This window comes from Lolium rigidum, chromosome 7 (assembly GCF_022539505.1).
Source record: "Lolium rigidum isolate FL_2022 chromosome 7, APGP_CSIRO_Lrig_0.1, whole genome shotgun sequence".
Lineage (NCBI taxonomy): Eukaryota > Viridiplantae > Streptophyta > Magnoliopsida > Poales > Poaceae > Lolium > Lolium rigidum.
In genome coordinates, this window is record NC_061514.1 from 25333588 (window position 1) to 25353081 (window position 19494).

The window sequence follows — 19494 nt, forward strand, 5'->3', positions numbered from 1 at the left end:
CATTCACAAAAGAGGGGGCCTCCTGGTTGTCATCGGCGACAACGGCCCTTTCCTCGACATCTCCACCCTCAGGAAGAGGAGGAAGAGAATCCATAGTAGGATGGTTCCGAGAAAAATAACGACAAGAGAAAAATTAGAGAGATATCAATACAATGAGATGCGGGAAAAATTCGGAACAAGATAAAAACTCGAGAAGACAAAATACCTTGGGGAGAGGATTGGTGGAGCTGTATGGTTCCACGCGGCAAGAGGAAGGAATAGGATCCCTCTTGCTCGGCGAGGAAATTCTTCGAATAAGCTTTTCCAAGTCCTTCACGGAAAGATCATTGGAGAGCCTATTGGCGTCATTGTCACCAAGCATATGTCCAAAGGGGATTTTTGCGAGCCTCGAAGAGGCTGCACTCTAATCCTAAGAAAGTAGGCAGTGATTTGGACACTAGACAGCTCTTTGCCTCGAGTATTTTGAAGCTGATGAATACGAGACATAAGTGCTTCTGTCGCCTTTTTCTCTTCTTCGGAAGCTTCAGCATCCCAGGAGCGGCGGCGTTGAATTTTGGCACTTCCGTCAAAAGAGACTATGTTGTGCTCTAGAGAGTTGGCACTTTCTTCGTGTATGTAGAGCCACCTTTTGCGCCATCCTTGGACAGAATCAGGAAATTTGACGTCGAAGTAATCAACGTCAGTTCGGACACAGATAACAACACCACCTATGTTATAAGTGGCGTTGTGGGAGCCATTGCGGCGGAGGCAGAAAATACGTTTCCAAAGAACCCAATTAGGAGTGATTCCAAGGAAGCATTCGCACAGTGTGATGAAAATAGAAATATGAAGGATGGAATTGGGGGTCAGCTGGTGCAGCTGAATCCCATAGACAAAGAGAAGGCCGCGGAGGAAATCGTGAATTGGGGTAGAAAGGCCGCGGATGAGATGATCAACGAAACTAACCCGGTACTCCATTGGAGGGTTGGGATAGCTTTCTTCGCTGGGAAAGCGGATGGCATCTTCTTTCTTCATCAAGCCAAGCCTCTTCAGCATGTTGACATCTTGGTTGGAGATTTTAGATCTCTCCCACTCAAGATCTTCAGCAGCCATCTTGGATTCTGGAGTACTGTGGCGAGTGAGTCGCGTGCGCGGTGGCATCAACGGCACTGGAAAAAGCAATGCTTGTGCGTGCGGAAGATCAAACAGAGTTGGGCGCAAGGGAAGTTTTTGCAGAGGGGAACAATGTGCGGCGCAAGCGAAGGAGTAGACCGAGGTTGAAGAAAGGTTTATATAGGATTCGGGCGAAGCAGTGCACCGTTGGATGAAGAAATCGTGTGGTGAAAAAAGGATCTTGTAGATACAAGGGTAAAAGGGTATTTTTACTGAGATGGAATGGAACAGGCGTTACCGTACGTGCGCCAGGAAAAGCGGAGGACGTGTGTCCCCCACTTGCACGACGTGTCAATGAGGTGGAAATAATGGACCCACAAGGCAGCAAAGTCCTGACTATTAATAGAGATGAATTGAATTTGACAAAGGAAAGTATGTCGACAAGAAAAAATAAAAGAAGAATGGCGACAGGAGAAGTTATTTGAATACTTCGGGAGCCTTTGGTCAAATACAAGTTTTTGCCCAAATGCTCGGGGGCTACTTCGATAAAAGTAAAATTTCGACTATGGCAATATAGAAATTGCGGGAGCCTACAACCAAGCACAAGTTCGTGGTTGTAGCCTCGGGGGCTACTCCCATCGGGAGCGCTGTTCGCGCACCCGAGAGATATAAAAAAAAGAGAATATCGGGAAATACTGACAATATAGCGACAAGGTGGATTAAAATGTTGAGCCTACAACCAAGCACAAGTTCTTGGCTGTAGCCTCGGGGGCTACTCCCATCGGGAACGCTGTTCGCGTGCCCGATGAAATTAAAAAAGGAAAAGGAAGAAAGATAGAAAAGCAAGAGAGTATATTTCGAGTTATAATTAACTCTACATATACTCCCATCGGGAGATTAATATAAGTCATATTTGACTCGATAAAATGTGCCATTCCAACAGCCGGAAAAGCACTCGACAATATATTCTCAGAACGCCAAAGTTGCGATCAATTTCTGAATGCCGCAAATTTGCGAAGGTAAGACCCCGATCCGTTCTGCTCGGGCGTGGCATCGCCTAAGACTGCGCTCTGCTACTTTTATCCGTATCAACGGATACGAAGAAAAATCCTAACGGACGCGTTAGGTACTCGATAAATTTGACTCGGGACTCGACGGAATGGTAAGACCTTAAGCGGCACTCGTCGGAGTTTGCACCAGTATCCCGAGATCATGTCCAGGGACGTGATCTTGAAGTAGGTTTTTGCGGATTGCCACTAGAGCAGTTAACTAGTACCTGATCCGTCAGATGAACTAGCCCCAACTACCAGTATCCCTGTGCAATATAGAAATTTATATGAAGAAATATAGAAAAGTTTAAATTGTCAAATAAAAATAAACAGTGGAGATTTTCCCTGACTCTACGATTCAAGCAAAATCTCGGGGCTATCGACATAGGCATCCCAAATGGGCTTGCCAAAGATAGTACCCGGGGTTTAATGAAGGCCCATTACCCGAAGAATAAGAAGATTCGGGAGCCCAAGATATATTAAGGAAAGTAGAGTTGTAATAGGAAGTGTTGTTTGTAATCTGGCGGGATGAGTTAGAAACCGTTCCGGACTCTGTAACTTGTACGAAACGAAACCCTCGGCTCCGCCTCTTATATAAAGGGGGAGTCGAGGGACGAAGAGATCATCGAATCATTGTTCACAAACCCTAGTTTTCATAATCGTCGAGTACTTTTCGGCTGAAACCTTCGAGATCTACTTGCCCTCTACTTCTAACTAAACCCTAGCCTATAACCCGTAGGCATTGACAAGTTGATACCTTGTCATTGGGGGCGCCGAACATATTTTCGGACCCAATCGCGCGTTCCAAAGCCTCCTTTCGTCCGGCGTGGGCCAATACAGTGTCCGGCGCCCCGAACCCATCCCGGTCCAGGGGACGCTCAGGGCGCCCGACACAGCAAGAAGCGAGACAGGTAGTGGCGGGCCGACGCGTCATTGACACATGAACAAAGCCTCGCATCTTTTCCTTAATGGCAACGGAGGGGCAGGCGAGACGTCTCGTCGGCGCTGCGCCTCCTCCACGCGTCACCGCCGTTTGCACGCCACGGTGAGTTCCCGCTCTTTCTTCCAGCGGCTTCTGGCCTCTTCACGTCTCTTCTTGTGACGCTGGCGTCTATAAAAGAGCCTCCTCCATTCAATGGTCGCCACCACAACCGTCGGCATCCCTTTCTCCGCTGTAAACACATGCCTCATCGGCTACGCACCACCTACGCAATGATGAACTGCACCGGCAACGGCCAGTTGCCCCCACCACCGTCTCCACCTCCACTTCCATCTCCACCACCACAAGAGTTCGACGTCGACCCGGAGGCTGCGGAGAATGAAGCGTGGGAGCAGGCGGTGCTAGCGGAACCATAGCGGTGTTCGACGCTGCCACGGCGGAAGAGGCGGCCCGGCGCCAGGCGGAGGAGATGGGCGAGCGGTGGCGTGCTGAGCGGGAGCAGCGGCGCCGCCATGCGGATGAGATGTACGATTGACTGTGCATTGAGAAGCTGCGGGAGCGACTGCGGATGTGGGAGCTCCATCAATGACAACGGCATGAGGCGCTGGAGCAGCAGCTGCGGGAGGCGGCGGCAGCGAAAGCGGCTGCCTGGGTGGCAGAGGCGGATGCGTGGGTGGCGGCTGCGGCAGCGCAAATGGAGGAGGAGGAGGAGGAGGAGGAGGAGGAGGGGCGGCGGAGGGGGAGTAGGCGGAGGAGGACGAGGACGACTTCGAATGGCCCGACGATGACAGGCCGGACCCGGAGGAGGAGGCGGCGCAGCAACTGACGCTCCTTGAGTCGTTCGAGTCGCAGAAGAAGCTTCAGGACAACGCCCATGCCCGCGAAGAGGAGCAGGTTCGACGTGCCGTCGAACTCTCCCTCCAGCAGGAGCATCTGGGAGGGTAGGTGACGACGCGGCGAACGAGCACCGGCATCTGCTCCGTTGGGAGAGGCGGCGCGCGGCGCAGGAGCTACGACGGAGGGGAGGCGACGACGGGGCGGGGCCATGGAATGCACCGTCGGGCGGCTAGTAGGCTAGGGTCAGACAATCTAGCTGTTTTCATTCAAACTTGTAAAATATAATTAAATTCAAATGAAAACTTTATTTTCGTTTTATTAATTTGGGCCTCGTTTGGGGATGCGGCTCGGGAACGAAGTCCCCAAACTCGGCCCGAAAAAAAAAGCATCCCCAAACGCTCAATCCGACGCAGCGTAGTTGTTTCTTTTTAAATTGGGGAGGCGGCTGGAGATAACACCATTGCTTGTGTTCTCGGAGGTTTTTCCTTGGAGACCGCCGCATGAGAGAGATGTATGGTAGTTGTTTCCTTTGAAATCTTGAATACTGAGATGATCATATTGCCAAGGCGGTAATAAATTCAGGCTAGTTTGCTGACCAAAACTGGAAACTCTATGGACTAATACGATAGTGCGTTGATAGAGTTGGAAAACAAACAAAAAAGAAAAATGAAACAATACCACTGCAAATCCATAATACCGTTGACCAAAGCTGCAAACAAATTTGCAATACAATTACATAGCGATCGACAAATAGCCAAGAACGTCATGTATAGCCACTGGCTATAGAGTTTATTCAGAGAACTGCAGACAAAGTAGACATACTTTTACACATCTTCTTCGTTGGTAATTTATTCTTGAGCTGATCGACAAGGTCGAGCATAGTGCTGCATCAAGCAACGCTAGCCGATGCGGGGTATCTCGGCGACGGTGTCGACGAAGATACGGACGCGGTCAAACCTCAAGTCCTTGGTCACCCCCGTGCCCACCGGGAAGACCTCGACGGTTTTCACGTCCGGCCTGTCGCTGAGGATGGTCTTCTTCGCCTCCTCGATGGATTTACCGACCAGCTCCGGCCACGACGTCTTCTTGCCGCCGGCGACTTCGTCCGAGGAGCTCATGCTGGTCCAACTGTGCTTGATCAAACAAAGCTCATGAGCTGCAGTACTAGAAATCAAAGTTCGTAGTTATCAGCTAGAGATTCATCAGAATGGAGGACTCACGTCTTGAATTGGGCTTGTCCCTCGACTTGTGAAAGACGATGCTGATCCGATAGATAGCCTAGCTTTCCTGTTGTGGCTGTTTGGTTGAGGCATTCCTAGCTAGGGTGCCGTATTTATAGATTGATTCGAAGCGAAAGTTAGTAGAATGGATAGGTACGTGCGAACGTGCCACACGAGCGAAGACTATTGAGTTGAGGTGCATGCGTGTAATATGCATGGTGTTCTTCGTGGACGCAATCAGGCCAAACAAGCAAACCCTTAGCTGATTTTTTTGGCCGGGATAGACTAGTATGGAGCAGCGATGAGTTCGACCATTCCCCCCCTCCCCCTTCCCTCTCTCGTGAGTGAACAGTAACTTGAGAGCCTCTTCTTTTTCGCCGGCTCCCCTCTTCCTCTCCTCTGGCGGCCTCGCCGGCCGGAGTGACTGGGAGAGGGGAGGTCGGCCCCCCTCTGTATATAGTAGTCAAGGAGTAGTTTATGTTCCCTTTGTGGTGTCTTGCGCTATGCCGGCGGACGGAGAGCTCCCGGCGTTTCCAAGCGGCGCTGGGCGGCCGGTGACGGAGATCTGGATGGTGGCAACGGAGTGGTGCTGGTGGCCACTGCTCAATCTTCTCCTTTCCCCGTCCAAGAATAAGCTTGAAGAAGCTGTCAGGGCCCTAGATCTTGAAGAAGCGGCGGTCCATGGTTGGTGCCTCCTGCTCGATGCTCGCCGTGGTGGCGAGAACGGCAGCAAGGCCCTTCCATGGATCTGTCTTCTCCTAGATCTGCGCCAGGGGAGTTTGCAAGCTTCTAGTCGGAGGACTTCGACGGCGCCACTGTCGCCGTACCTAATGGCCGAAGGGTGGCCCCTCCACCCTTGGAGGTTCACCACGGCGTCGATGTCGCTGTACTCGTTGGCCGTAGGGCGGCCCCTCCATCCTGAGGTGACGACGCTCATTCTTCGTCCTCAGGTCTTCCTCAACCTCCAATCATCTAGACGGAGGCTCAATAGCATCGTCGGAGTTAGCTCCCGTCTCCATGCCCCAAGTGGTTCTGTCCCCAGTGGCATGGAGGTTGGCTCCGGCGACCTTGACTGCGGTGGATCTGGAGCTGGCCTGGATCGCGTTTCCTATTTTTAGTATAAGGTCCTTAGTGCAAAATGCTTGGGTCGATTTGTAATTTCTCTTTTCTTCAGGATCCTTTATGTAATTTGTACTGCCACCGCTGATATGTCATTGAAGCTCTAGGTCCTTCGGGACCTCTCCTGTTAAAAAAAAAGACTAGTATGGAGCTCCAAACTAAGAAGATAACGTTAAGAATACGTGTAAAGGTACTGTATCGTAGTACGACTTGTATACATGACGTGTTTCATACTTTCATTAGTCATATCAGCTAGTAGGTAGGACAACGCACGTGGCGCGTCCTACTCACTCTTGCATAGCCTGGCTGGTATTCAGTGGATCGGATCGATCTGATCGTCTGCTATGGTTAGCTAAACGGCATATCGGTGACGAGGACATGAGTGTAACATCGATACCTTATTTATTCTTTTTCTTCAAAATAATAGGTAGTAATAAAAGAGAAAATGCATATAGACTCTGTTTAGGTGTCAACTAATTATCTCCTTTGATCGAAATAACTAATAAGGGTAGGGTTTGTGTGTGTGTATTTATAGGGATGAGTGTATGTGTGTGTATATGAGCTTTGTGTTTGGACCGTTGTGTGGGCTTTCATGAATAGATCCACTATAAAATATATTTCACTATATATTTATTAAACATTGTAGATACTGATATGTTTTTTCAAATATTTTGAAAAATTTAGTAAGATTTGACTTTCAGCTAGTTTCATACGCCTTATTGGTAGAGGAAGAGGTGCAGGACATTCCTCAGATATCGACTGTTGAGAATGCGATCTTGACAGCTTCTTTCTCTGAGGAGGAGGTTCATGAGGCACTTTTTCAGATGGAACGTAATAAAGCGCCGGGGCCTGATGGTTTTCCGGCAGAGTTTTATCAGACATTTTGGGAAGTAATAAAACATGACTTGATGGCGCTGTTCAATCAATTTAGTATTGGGGATTTGCCTCTTTACAAGTTGAATTTCGGCGTCATTACTTTATTACCGAAGAAAGAGGATGCGGTGCAAATACAACAATATAGACCTATCTGTCTACTGAATGTATGTTTTAAAATCTTTACCAAAGCTGGTACAAATCGTATTACAGGAATTGCCCCACGAGTTATTAGACCAACACAATCCGCTTTTATGCCGGGAAGGAATATTCTAGAAGGGGTGGTCATTCTTCATGAAACTATTCATGAGCTACATACTAAGAAGTTGGATGGGGTTCTATTTAAGATTGACTTTGAAAAGGCATATGATAAAGTGAAATGGTCATTCCTACAACAAACTTTGAGGATGAAGGGGTTTGCTCCTGAATGGTGTAGGATGATCAGTCAATACGTCCAAGGGGGTAGTGTAGGAGTTAAGGTAAATGATGACATTGGTCATTACTTCCAAACTAAAAAAGGTTTGAGACAAGGTGATCCTTTGTCACCTATCCTATTTAATATTGTGGTAGACATGCTTGCTATCTTAATTGAGAGAGCAAAGAATGATGATCAGGTAGGAGGACTCATTCCTCACCTTGTTGAAGGGGGGATCTCTATCCTACAATATGCTGATGATACTATCCTTTTCTTGGAACATGATCTCCAGAAGGCCGTAAATATGAAACTAATCTTATGCCTTTTTGAAGAGTTATCCGGGCTTAAAATTAATTTCCACAAGAGCGAGATTTTTTGTTTTGGGAAGGCAATGGATGATGTGGACCAGTATAAACAGATCTTTGGATGTGACGCTGGTTCTCTACCTTTTAAATATTTAGGTATTCATATACACTTTAGAAAGCTTAAACTTTCTGATTGGTATCCAGTGGAGACCCGATTTGAGAGCAAATTGGGATGCTGGAAGGGTCGATTATTGTCCTATGGGGACAGACTGGTCCTTATCAATTCAGTTTTATCAAGCTTACCGATGTTCATGCTTTCTTTTCTAGAATTACCCGTTGGGGTAAGGAAAAGATTGGATTTTTATAGGTCTCGCTTCTTCTGGCAATCTGAAGAAAACAAAAGAAAATATAGGCTCACCAAGTGGAATATCGTCTCGCAGGCCTAGGGATCAAGGGGGTCTTGGTATTGAGGTCCTTGAATTGAAAAATAGATGTTTATTGAGTAAGTGGCTTTATAAACTTCTTAACGAGGATGGGGTGTGGCAGGAGTTGCTGCAGAATAAATAGTTAAGACAAAAGACCTTATCCGAGGCACAAGCTAAACCAACAGATTCTCCCTTTTGGAAGGGATTAATGAAGGTTAAAGACGATTTTTTTAGAAGAGGTTTTTTTCAAATAGGTAATGGTACGAATGTCCGTTTTTGGGAAGATACCTGGTTAGGAAATAAACCTTTAACACAACAATATCCATCCTTATATAGTATTGTGCATCATAAGAATGTAACAGTAGCTCATGTGTTAGCCCAAACACCTCTGAATATCAGTTTCAGAAGATTGTTGGTGGGAAACAAATGGGCTTTATGGTTACAGTTATGCAGAAGACTTATGAGGATTAATTTATCTGATGAGAGGGGTCACTTTGTTTGGAAATTGACAACAAATGGCGTGTTTACAGTGAAATCTATGTATGATGATTTTATGAATGATCACACCCCCTTTTTGCGAAAATATCTTTGGAAAGTTAAAGTTTCTTTAAAGATAAAAATATTTATGTGGTTCTTAAGTAACAAAGTTTTACTCACTAAAGACAATTTAGCCAAAAGAAGATGGAATGGTTGTACAAAATGTGTTTTTTGTGGTGAACAGGAGACTATTGAGCATTTGTTTATCACTTGTCCTTTAGCTAAAATTCTCTGGCGTGCGATTGATTTTACTTTTGCTCTCCCACCTCCAACCAGTATTACCAATATGTTTGGTAACTGGCTAAATGGAGTTGATAGACAATCAAAGGCTTTCATCCATATTGGGGTTTCTGCCTTATGCTCGGTCTATCCGGAGGACAAGGAATGATATTATTTTTAACAAGAAACCTTCATTTCACTTTTTGCAGGTTATCCATATGGTGTCATACCGGGTCCGGTTGTGGGCTCTTCTGTCACCGGAGGGACAGCGGGATGCTATGGCTACTTGGATGCACACGGCTCCGGATGGTCGCTCGGGATATCTTGTGCCGAGCTGGCTGGCGGCACAATAGACGGATACAATGATGAGTAGTCCGTTTTTTCTAGTTGTCTTTCGCTGGTTGATTCTTGTATCAATTCTAGGTGATGCCTAAGATATTTTAATTTTGTACTATCACTTTATTAATAAAAGGCCGTGTGCATCATCACGATGCAGAAGCCGGGGTTCCACTCCCCATTTCGAAAAAAAAAATTATTCAAAGGTGGTACTATGTTTCAGTTTATAGATTGACACATCTAGCCAGAAGTGTGCTTCGTGTGCCCTCGCTCCGATTTCGGTGAAAAATCCAGGATCTACTCAGCTTTAGCTAGCTTCTCACGATACAACTATTCAGAAAATGAGATTCCCCTTAAAAGAAAAATGAAAACTCTAGAAAAATCTAAAATGACCTAGCAAATTAGTGAATAAAGCCTATAATGCCTAAATTGTTCCTGAATGGGAGCTTCCTCCACGCTTAAACTTGTTTGACGAATGGATGAACGAGGAGGAAAAATAACTAGTGATACCATGATATCACTCTTTAAAATTCAAACTTGCATGTTTAAAAAACTCCAAAATAAATTTGTGAATGTTCATTCTTGGATACGTCTCAGGCTGCGGTACTAAATGAGTAAATGACCAAGTTGAGACCCTCTATTACGTCAAAGTTTTAGTACTGCACATTCGGTAGCTTGTTTCGACAGTATATTGAGACCCTCTATTACGTCAAATTTGTTGTTTGGAATTGTACCATCTAGGTGAAATATACTCCACCATGTAGATATGAAATATATTTTTCTACTTTTGGACATATAGTCGCTTTTCAACTCATATTTGTGCTCAAGTGACAACGGTCTTTTTAAGAAAACAAAATCCTCAAGTTGGTTCATTTAAACCTTTTACTCCACAATTTTATTTTATTTTGACCTTGGACTGTAAGGCAAAAGTCCCACAACTAAATTTATTTCAAACTTAGAATACAAGTACAAATACAAGATAGAGCATACCTACCTACATATATACAATAGTAACCAACCTATGGGAGAGAGGTGATCCACTTAGAAAGGCTATCTAGATGCTTTGCTTTAATCCTATGCTTAAGAAGGGAAATGTCATTGATAAAATTATTCCTCCACTTTGCAAAATTGAGGCGTTCATTCCTAAAAAAAAAAATGCATTTCGCAACAGCCATATCTGCCAACATGACGTGATGGCAACGTCCATGAAAAAAGGATGAACAAAACTCCACTTTGCAGCCGCCACCACAGTTTGCAAGTCCTCATGACTACTCCATTCTATCTGCAAATAATTCCATATGCGCTGGTTAAAATTACACTCAAAGAAAAGGTGTACTATGTCTTCATATGCATGTAAGGGACATAGAACACAACGTGTTTCCTCTGTTACATTCCAAGCAAATCTCGCGTGTTCAGGCGATCTCGAAGAAGCAACCAACCAAAGACTTTAGTTTTTTTCACACAGCATGATTGCCACAGCCACTGATAAACCTACCTTAGGCACACTAATGTAAGAACGAATATGCTGATAAAATTTTACCGCCGTGTAAGAATCACCCCAACAATAAGTCCAGACATCTTTTTGATTTGTAAGAGGATTCAACTGCATCATGATCTGAAGTTCAGACAACTCATCATAGGCGGCCCTCGAAAGCGGGAGGTAAAACAGTGATGTAATATCATCCACCTCATAGACATGAGCAACCAACATATTCTCATTCAGTACATAGGAGAAGAGCCTTGGAAATCTTTCTTTGATGGGTCTATGAAGATCGCCAATATTCCAATTATCCGACCAAAACAAGAAAGTGTCTCCCAATTGACACCTTATTCAATATTGGAACTGTAAAAAACTATGATATAATTTTATTATATAATTTATTAGATATATGTTTTCTTTTGGAGAAATACTTTTGTACTTACAAAATCCACTCTCCTTCTTATAATATTCTTCTAGTGAGAAATCGCAGTGCAATTTACTAGTTAAAATACATGTAGCTTGGTGTACAATAGCTTGTGTGTCTACACGCAGTGTCTACATTTTTTTTTTGAGAATCTACATCTTAAATTAGAACACGTGATTAATGTTCGCCAATAACAAGTTGATTCTCGCAATTTTGTTTGAAAAAAAAAACTAACAATTTGAAATGTAAAAAAGGTAGGGCTATGATGGGCTGGGCTGGTTGACGCTGGAGGGGCGGGTGAGTTCGGGCCTTTTTAGGTTCCTTTGTCTTTGTTGGGGCGGACGGCGGAGTTCCAGTTGCAGGGGTTTACCCATTCCATTCCTAGGCGATGATGGAATCGCGATCGGCGCGTCGCAGGCGCTCGCCGCCGCCACCGAATGGAGCCAGCTCCGGCCGCCTCCCACCGTCTTCGGATCGCATCAGCGCTCTCGCCGACGACATGATCCTGCTGATCCTCGCACGCCTCGGCAGCGTCCGCGCCGCCGCGCGCACCGGCCTCCTCTCGCGGCGGTGGCTCGGCCTCTGGACGCGCCTCGCCGATCTCGCCTTCCGCGCCGACGCAGCCGACAAGATCGAGGCGGCGCTCGCCAGATTCTCCGCCGCCGCTTCGGCCGTGGCGTCCTCCATCCGCATCAGCTTCCCGGTAACACCACGTGAACCGAGCCCGCTGCTGCGCGCCGCGGCGCTGCTCTCGCCGGCGGAGCTGGTGCTCGTCCTCAGGGAGGAGCCTCGGCAAGCGTACGGCGGAGTTGTGGTGCTGCCCTGCTTCCACCGCGCCGCCTCGATCGAGGTCGACGCCGGGCTGCACAGCATCAGGCCGCCGCCGGCCGGGGAGTTCCCCGCGCTCGAGAGTCTGTCGCTCGCCGGCAACGTCGCCGGCCTCGGCGCCTTGCTCGGCCGCTGCCCGCGCCTGCGCGTGCTTGCCGTCACCTTCCGCGGTGTCGATCCTGACTCGCTCGATGCTGAGCTCGCCGCGCTGGAACCGGCGGCTACGGCGCGCGGCCTCGAGCTGTCCCTCTTCGGCGTCCACATTGACACTCGCCACCGGCACGGAGTCGACGCCGCTCGACTCCACCGCCTTCTCTGCACCACGGCGAGGCTGTCGCCGCAGAAGCTCGTGTTCACTCACGATTTTGCCCTGGATATGGAAGCAGCCCACCTGCCCTGCTTCCACCGTGCCACTTCGATCGAGCTCGACGTCGGGCTGCTCAGGCTCAGCCCGCCACCGTCCGGCGATTTCCCTGTCCTCGAGAACTTGTCCATTGCTGGCAACATCGTCGACCTCCGCACCTTGCTCCGCCGCTGCCCGCGCCTTCGCGTTCTCGGTGTCGTCTTCCGTGGTGTGCTCCATCTCCGCGCGCTCAAAGCAGCTCTCAAGGCACTCGAGGCGGCGGCTGCGGCGCTCGGCCTCACCTTGTCCCTCCTCGGCGTCGACAGTCGCTCCACAGACAATCTTTACGCCCCGGGATTTCGTGATCTTCTCCGCGCCATGGCGAGGATATCAGCGCAGAAGCTCGTATTCACTCACCACTTTGATTCACCCATTGAGGCCGACCTACCTTGCTTCCAGCGTGCCATGTCAATTGAGCTGGATCTAGAAAATGTATACTTCACAGCACTGCTGGATGGCGAGTTCTCGGCGCTCGAGGGGCTGTCCATCTCTGAGGGTTGTAGCATTGTCGACCTCAGCACCTTGCTCAGCCGCTGCCCACACTTGCGTGTGCTCAAGGTGGCCATGGCTTCGGGTGATGTCACGGTCCACTCGGCGTCGGTGCAGGACCTTCATGTCCATAGTAACACGGAATGCCACAACATCGACATAGTCACACCCAAGCTTAAGAAATTGGAGATGGAGATTTCGGCTGGTAGTGGTAGCGAACTCAGCGTGTCCATCTCAGCGCCTATGGTTGAGAAGGTCTCATGGAAGCGCCGGTACACAACATCGGCTGTGATGTTTGGTTTCTGGCGTCTCGAGTGCGCGAGTCTAGAGAGCGGGCAAGAGCTAGACACATGTGACCCTCGTGTGCATACCTTGTGCTTGCACATATCTTGCATTCTTAGCGTAAGTCAGTCATCTGTGCCCAATTTACTGGAGTTAGGCACTAAATTCAGATTCCTTTAATGCATAATACCTTGCCAACTTGTTTTGCAGGGTCGTCTGGGTTCAAGGCCGATCTTACCAAAGGAGATGGAGAAACTTTTGATTACCAACTTCTCAGTGTTGGACCTAAGACTGTGTACATGTGGGCACATTTTCGGCGCACTGGTGCTGCGTATACTCGGGATGGAGCGGATTCGTGCTGCTACGGAGAAGCTCAAGATCGTCATCCAACCATCGTGTCCACCGGTAATATTCACCCACGTTTAGCTTACAGATGTTGAGCGAAAATCTGGTTTCGATATGGTCCCAGTTGTGGAGCTACTAGCATAAATCAATAATGCATTATAATGTCCATCATTTTCTTAAGCAGAGACGAGCTTGCTCAGGAAATTGTCTTTGTGCTAACCCCAAGAACTGGAGAAGGCAAAGTATCTCCTTGCCACGTCTCGAGGAATTGGAAATCGACGGGCTCACCGGTGAGGATCACGAGGTTGACTTCTTAGGCTTTATATCCAAATGCTCGCCGATGCTTAAAAGGGTGACGGTCAAGCTGGCATGTACTTTTGGAGATTGCAGCACCAAAATCTACAACAGTTTTGTGGCGTATCCTTCCGTGAATTGCCATGTCTATTCGAGCTCTGGTAATTTAGTTGAGCAAGCATCCGGTTAGCGTGTCGTCGGACGAATAAGATTGTTTCCTATCAGAGATATGCAACTATTTTTTTTATACTTTCCAGATATTCTTTTTAAGTGAGGGAGATGCCACTATATATGTAACTGCTATCCATGTGTGGTGTTATCAGAACCTTAGCTGATGGATGAAATGAGTTGGACATTTTAACTTTTAAAGTGAGGGAGATGCTACTAGATAGTTCTTCGCTGGGTATCTCGATGTGTGGTGTTTGTATTGATCAACATGCTCCGAGTGACCCACTGTATACAACTCTTATAGATATTGTAGAACGCTTGAAAATGTCTCAGCACTTCAACAATATATACGTAAAAAATGTCTGACCACAATACAGCACTGAAACAATATACTGATGATTGACATGAAAGAAAATGCTGACTAAGGGGTGACCTATCGATAACAGGCTAGATGTAATACAAATGGACAGAACAGAGCATTACCGGTACGTATCTAGATCTATATTAGTATCTAGATACATCCAAATTTGTTTAAAGTCGAGACAAATGCCACATGCCAAGTAACTACATCCACCTCCTTCTGAAGCTTCATCAGGTTACTCGAGGCGCTGCTGAACTCCATGTACAAGCTGCTTGGAATGGTTCACTTGACAAGTACTCCTACATGAACAATTTGGTTTCCCATAGGAGAAGAACGCTAGCCTATAATTATCCTCAAGGTGACCCCCTTTATGTCACGCCGTTACTGCTTTGAGCAGATCTGATGTCACATAGTACCCTGCGACAAGCTTCCAGCAACCCTTGTAAGGCTGTGCACAAACAAGACCACAGCTTCTCGAGAGCTTTCACATGGTACATATCCGGCTGGCTTGTCCATTAGCCTCGATAGCTTACTTTCCTCACGCTCGCTCAGCTCTTATTGCAGTTTGGGTGCCATGACCAACGCCCACTTCATACAACTTAGTAGGAGTTGCAACCAGGATCAGCACCCAAAAACCAAGAGGTTAGGCGAGTGATACTGTTTTATGTTTCAAGTACACAATCACTGTTCGGACAAATGTAAAGTCGACATGAAGAAAAGGCTAACATGGAGTATACTTTAAAGATTAGCCAGCACAATGAGCACATACATTGTCATTGCAGAAAGTAGTGCTGAGATTCTAAAGATGATGAACACAGGCAACAAAAAGTAATTTCTCCAAGGTCCTCTGTCTCTGTGCTAATCCCCATTTTAAACAATAGCCGGTCCCGGTAATTTAAGAAAACAGGATCTAGCTACAGCTTTATAACAAACTATAAGTACCACACAACTTGACATCTCATGTTGAACAGCTTCACAAAGGCTCACACTTTGCCTAGTTTAGTTTTCGATGGCCAAGCGCTTAAAGCATTTGGTATTACCATGTACACTTATCTGTTGTTCAGTACAAGCGATGCTGCAGTCCCCAGGATGGGGCATTTTAGCTTAACCAGGCTCTGAGCACATGACATGCTAACTCAACCAGCCCCTTATTCATTGGGGACAAAACACCGCCGGTCCCCAAGATCCACAGCCCCGAAGGATCTCCAAAAGCCATTGCATGCTGCTTGAGTTCATTGGAAACCTGGAGATGAATGAAAAGGCAACCATCTTTCAGCTGACAGTTCCACCATGGCTAACTAACTACTCATGTTTGCAGGATAAAAGTAGGGCACTTACATGCGAGATGAAGGTCTCCAAAGAGAGTGAAGCACCAAACAAAGAGACCAGAGAAGAACAATCAAAGCTCCGACCGAAGGGCAATTCTCCTAGTGTAATATTCAAGGACTTCAGCTCAAGAAATTTACTATAAACATTTGGTGAATTGATCACCTACACAATAGTGTCAGATTAGTTATAATTCCAATTGCTAACTTATAAAGAATCATTAAACAGACCTACAGTTTTAGAGCATACCTCCTTGCTTAGCATGCTGCATGCCAGTTCTGCTCGAGTATCACAACCAAAATCGGTACAGTTCATGTGCAAGTTCTTCACTTGCAATGTTTCTCCAAGTGAGATTTGTACCTTGAGCTTACCTAGAAAGTGAAATCTGGAGAGATTTGGAGCTTTGCTCTCTATCACTCGCAGCTTGCTGCATTCATGCACCTCCACGTGGCTTAGCCGCTGAAGATGGCAAGGTATCTTCAAGTAGCTTACTTTGTTGCAACAATTAAGTGAAAGCCGTTCTAAAGCTGAAGAACTGGAAAGAAGGCTCCATAACGTGTCCCCTGTAGTACGCAGTTACGCACCATAACCAGCTCTAATTTTGTCAGGCTTCTCAAGCAACAAAGCCCAGGTGTAGGATGAAAGGAACAACCGGCAAGGAAAAGATGACGAAGCGAGTCTGCCATCCCATTCGATAAAAGTGTGCACGGGAACTTGTATTTGTGACTGTCTAGACACAGGGTAAGGGTGAGTTCTTCAATTGCTTGTGTAAAAGCGATTTGAAGCCATCTATCAATATAATCAGAGTCCTTGGCATTGTAATTTGGAATCGACCTAAGTTTGAGTTTTCTCAGTCCAGTGTCAGAGTGGTTTCTAAGGATGTGGTCAATTTTGATTCTGAAATCCATATCTGCTTCCTTTTGATGTGCATGTTCGTCCAAGCCCAATGTTTCCGTACTCAAAATTAGGTTGGGACGGCGTTTCCAAGAATACCGAAAGGATTGAGACAGGCAGGCGGCTCGGGCAGCATCTCTCAGAGGCATTAAGGAATGTATATGGTGCCACATGTCCTGCATGCACAAGCATCAGAGAAAAGCTCAACATCAGCACTGTAAAATACATGCCCATGATTGCACAAAGTGCACCATGTTGCAGAGATAAAACGCGCTGGAATGTAACCATGGTTAGTATATTGAGCATCTTTTCCCAAAAGTATTGGCGGCGGTTTTTGCTACGAAAAAGACAGCATTGTCAGCGTTACCAAAAACAACATGATTAATTAACCTCTATGAAAAGTCAAAATCTATGTGTAACTGATATGGTCCTACTTTATTTGGATATAGCTGCTTTTAATCAGGAGAAATATTATGATAGAGCAATCTGCAAAGCCTGGTGAACATCAAAATCACGTGTTCCAGGGGATTTTGATGCCACTGTAAATAACTCAAGTGCTTTCATCGACTTGGTAATCCACATTCCGTTATTTTTATTTCAGATTTTGGTACTCCTTCCGGCCCAAATAACTAATAAGTTGTCACAGGTTTAGGCAAACCTGCGACAACTAATTTGGGCCGGAGGGAGTACCAATTTAGCTTCCATTTGTTGGGGATTTTGTTGCAGGGTCGGTAAGGAGGGGGACTGAGAGAAATGGTCTGGTCCATATGGTCAATTTCCACCTTGCATGTGAATGAGCAAAGACAACGGACAGTTGCTACCGCGGTTTTGATCCAATGGAAGGTGGTACCATTGTCATACAACCAGGAGGAATTTGGTCATCCCTTTGAACATCACTGACCAGACAGAGATGACGCTAGTGAAGAGCAGTGATTGTGTAGTGAACAAAAAAAACAAAGAAGCCTCCAGCTTTCTTTAGTGAGAGAAGCAAAAACTCCTTTTGTGCAAGATCATATGGTAGCACCTTGAGCTTAACAACAATCAACAACCAAAGTAATGATTATATGGTAGCACCTTGAGCTTAACAACAATCAACAACCAAACTATTGATATACATAAACACTCAGTCAGAGGACCCGACAAAATAGGAACTCCTAGTGATCTGAAAAATATGATGGAAGTAGCTTTCTTAAATAATGTGTAAGGTGTGGGAGATGCTCCAAGAAGTTTGTTCTGAGCTAGATGAGGTTGACATCCCTCATGTACTACTGTTGGAAGAGGCCAGGCGCAAGTTGCCCACTGAGGAGTCTCCTAACCCTAAACACAAAAGAGGCACCAGCCAGGGATGCTCTAGGAAGTCTACATGAACCTTACCAAAAAGATAACAGAAAACTGACTCATGCCAGTGTCATTTGCAGGGGGTTAAATCTGTAACAGCCGGAACAAGACAAAGCTACTAATGAAGTAGGCGATTACAGGATCAAGAAATGAAGTCATGTTCGTTCATGTAGTTAGCACATGTCCACAAATTTACTGACGTACCTCTGGAAGATCTGGGCCTGAATACATATCTGTTTTGCCACTCTGAGAAGTATCATCTAGTTGGCAGGGAGATTCCTCTCTGCTGGCATGGTCACTAGTTGATCCACCTGGAACATAATCTCGTTGGCGCTTCCTTTTACCCCGTGAAGCAATCAATCCGTCTGCAACAGCACATGAGTTATTACGAATCATACAGACAACTTAACATACACATGCACTCCAACTACAACGCAAGATCTCTAACAACATTTTAAGGAGACAGTAGTGTATTAGTGTTTGGGTGAAACTCTGGATATCAAAAACAAAGTACCCACCGGCCGGTCAGGTCAAAAAGGGCGCCCCAGGATGTGTAGCAAGTAGCAACTCATGAAGCTGTCCTGATTTTAGGCTTGGACTCCTCAACCATGGAAGCCTCCAGGTGAAAACTGGGTAAATTAAGCTAAATGTGGGCGCATCCTTTATATTTCAGAAGAAAAAAAACCTACTCATTCATGGGTGTTTTTGCCAGGAATAGTGCAGGTCAGGTCATGGCGAGCATGTTGCATATATAGGTGTTGGTCGGCCAAAGAAGCAGAGGCGCAGGCGCAGGCTAGTCTGGTGTTTGGATTGAAACCGTGCTGTGCGACAGTTTGTGATCCAAGACAAGACGCATCAAAGTCGATAGAGGGGACAAACTAACAAACCTGCCATCCAATGAGTAGCGGGGAGGAGGCACCGCTTGAATCCGAGCGTCCCGGTCCTCCGCCTCCGGTTCCTCTTCGCCGGCGTCGGTCGATTCCAAGCTCTCCGGTCGACGACTGAAACCCTAGTACAGCCCACGCGACCCGCTGCGCTAACCCCGCCCGCCATGGTGTGCCGCCGCCTGCCGCTCCCGCTCGCCTGGAACGACCTGTTGGGTGGCGATGGTGGACCGGACCGGAGAACTATCGATTTCGTTCCAGCCTCGTGTTTTTGTTTGGGGGTATATATATATATATATCCAGGCTCGTGCTTGTTGAACCTGGTGGTTTGTTGGGCCTAGACTTTTTTTTTGACTTGGGCCTATTACTATTTCTCTAGCCTTTTTTTTCTGAAAAATGTTATATTTTGGAGATATAGGTTATTTGAATTATGGCACTTGGGGACGTAACTGTTACAAAGTTAGTTAGAAAATATTGTTACAAACGATATTGGATGTATTTTTCCGTTCGACTTTCCACGAGATTCATTAGCTCGAGTATTTTTATTCTACAAGCTGATACGCAGGATTTCGAAAACATAGTAATAACTGGAGAAATACATAATTAAGATA

General features: G+C 46.4%; 1 protein-coding gene and 1 long non-coding RNA gene across 2 annotated transcripts; both read right to left on the reverse strand.

Annotated features, from left to right (window-relative positions):
* Positions 1 to 4684: 4684 nt before the first annotated feature.
* Positions 4685 to 5207, reverse strand: LOC124678970 (subtilisin-chymotrypsin inhibitor-2A-like). The gene is made up of 2 exons (XM_047214809.1): positions 5139 to 5207; positions 4685 to 5046 (listed from the first exon to the last, which is right to left on the reverse strand). The coding sequence occupies exon 2, from the start codon at positions 5034 to 5036 to the stop codon at positions 4818 to 4820; it is 219 nt and encodes a 72-aa protein (XP_047070765.1). The 5' UTR covers positions 5037 to 5046; positions 5139 to 5207; the 3' UTR covers positions 4685 to 4817.
* A 10134-nt stretch (positions 5208 to 15341) lies between these two features.
* Positions 15342 to 18270, reverse strand: LOC124675876. Its single transcript, XR_006993451.1, has 4 exons — positions 18204 to 18270; positions 16017 to 16837; positions 15780 to 15932; positions 15342 to 15684 (listed from the first exon to the last, which is right to left on the reverse strand). It is a non-coding gene; the product is annotated as an uncharacterized LOC124675876 (long non-coding RNA).
* Positions 18271 to 19494: the final 1224 nt, after the last annotated feature.

What these genes read in the sequence shown, in the direction of transcription:
- LOC124678970 (XM_047214809.1), bottom strand. Translation starts at nt 5,036, where the DNA reads ATGAGCTCCTCGGACGAAGTCGCCGGCGGCAAGAAGACGTCGTGGCCG.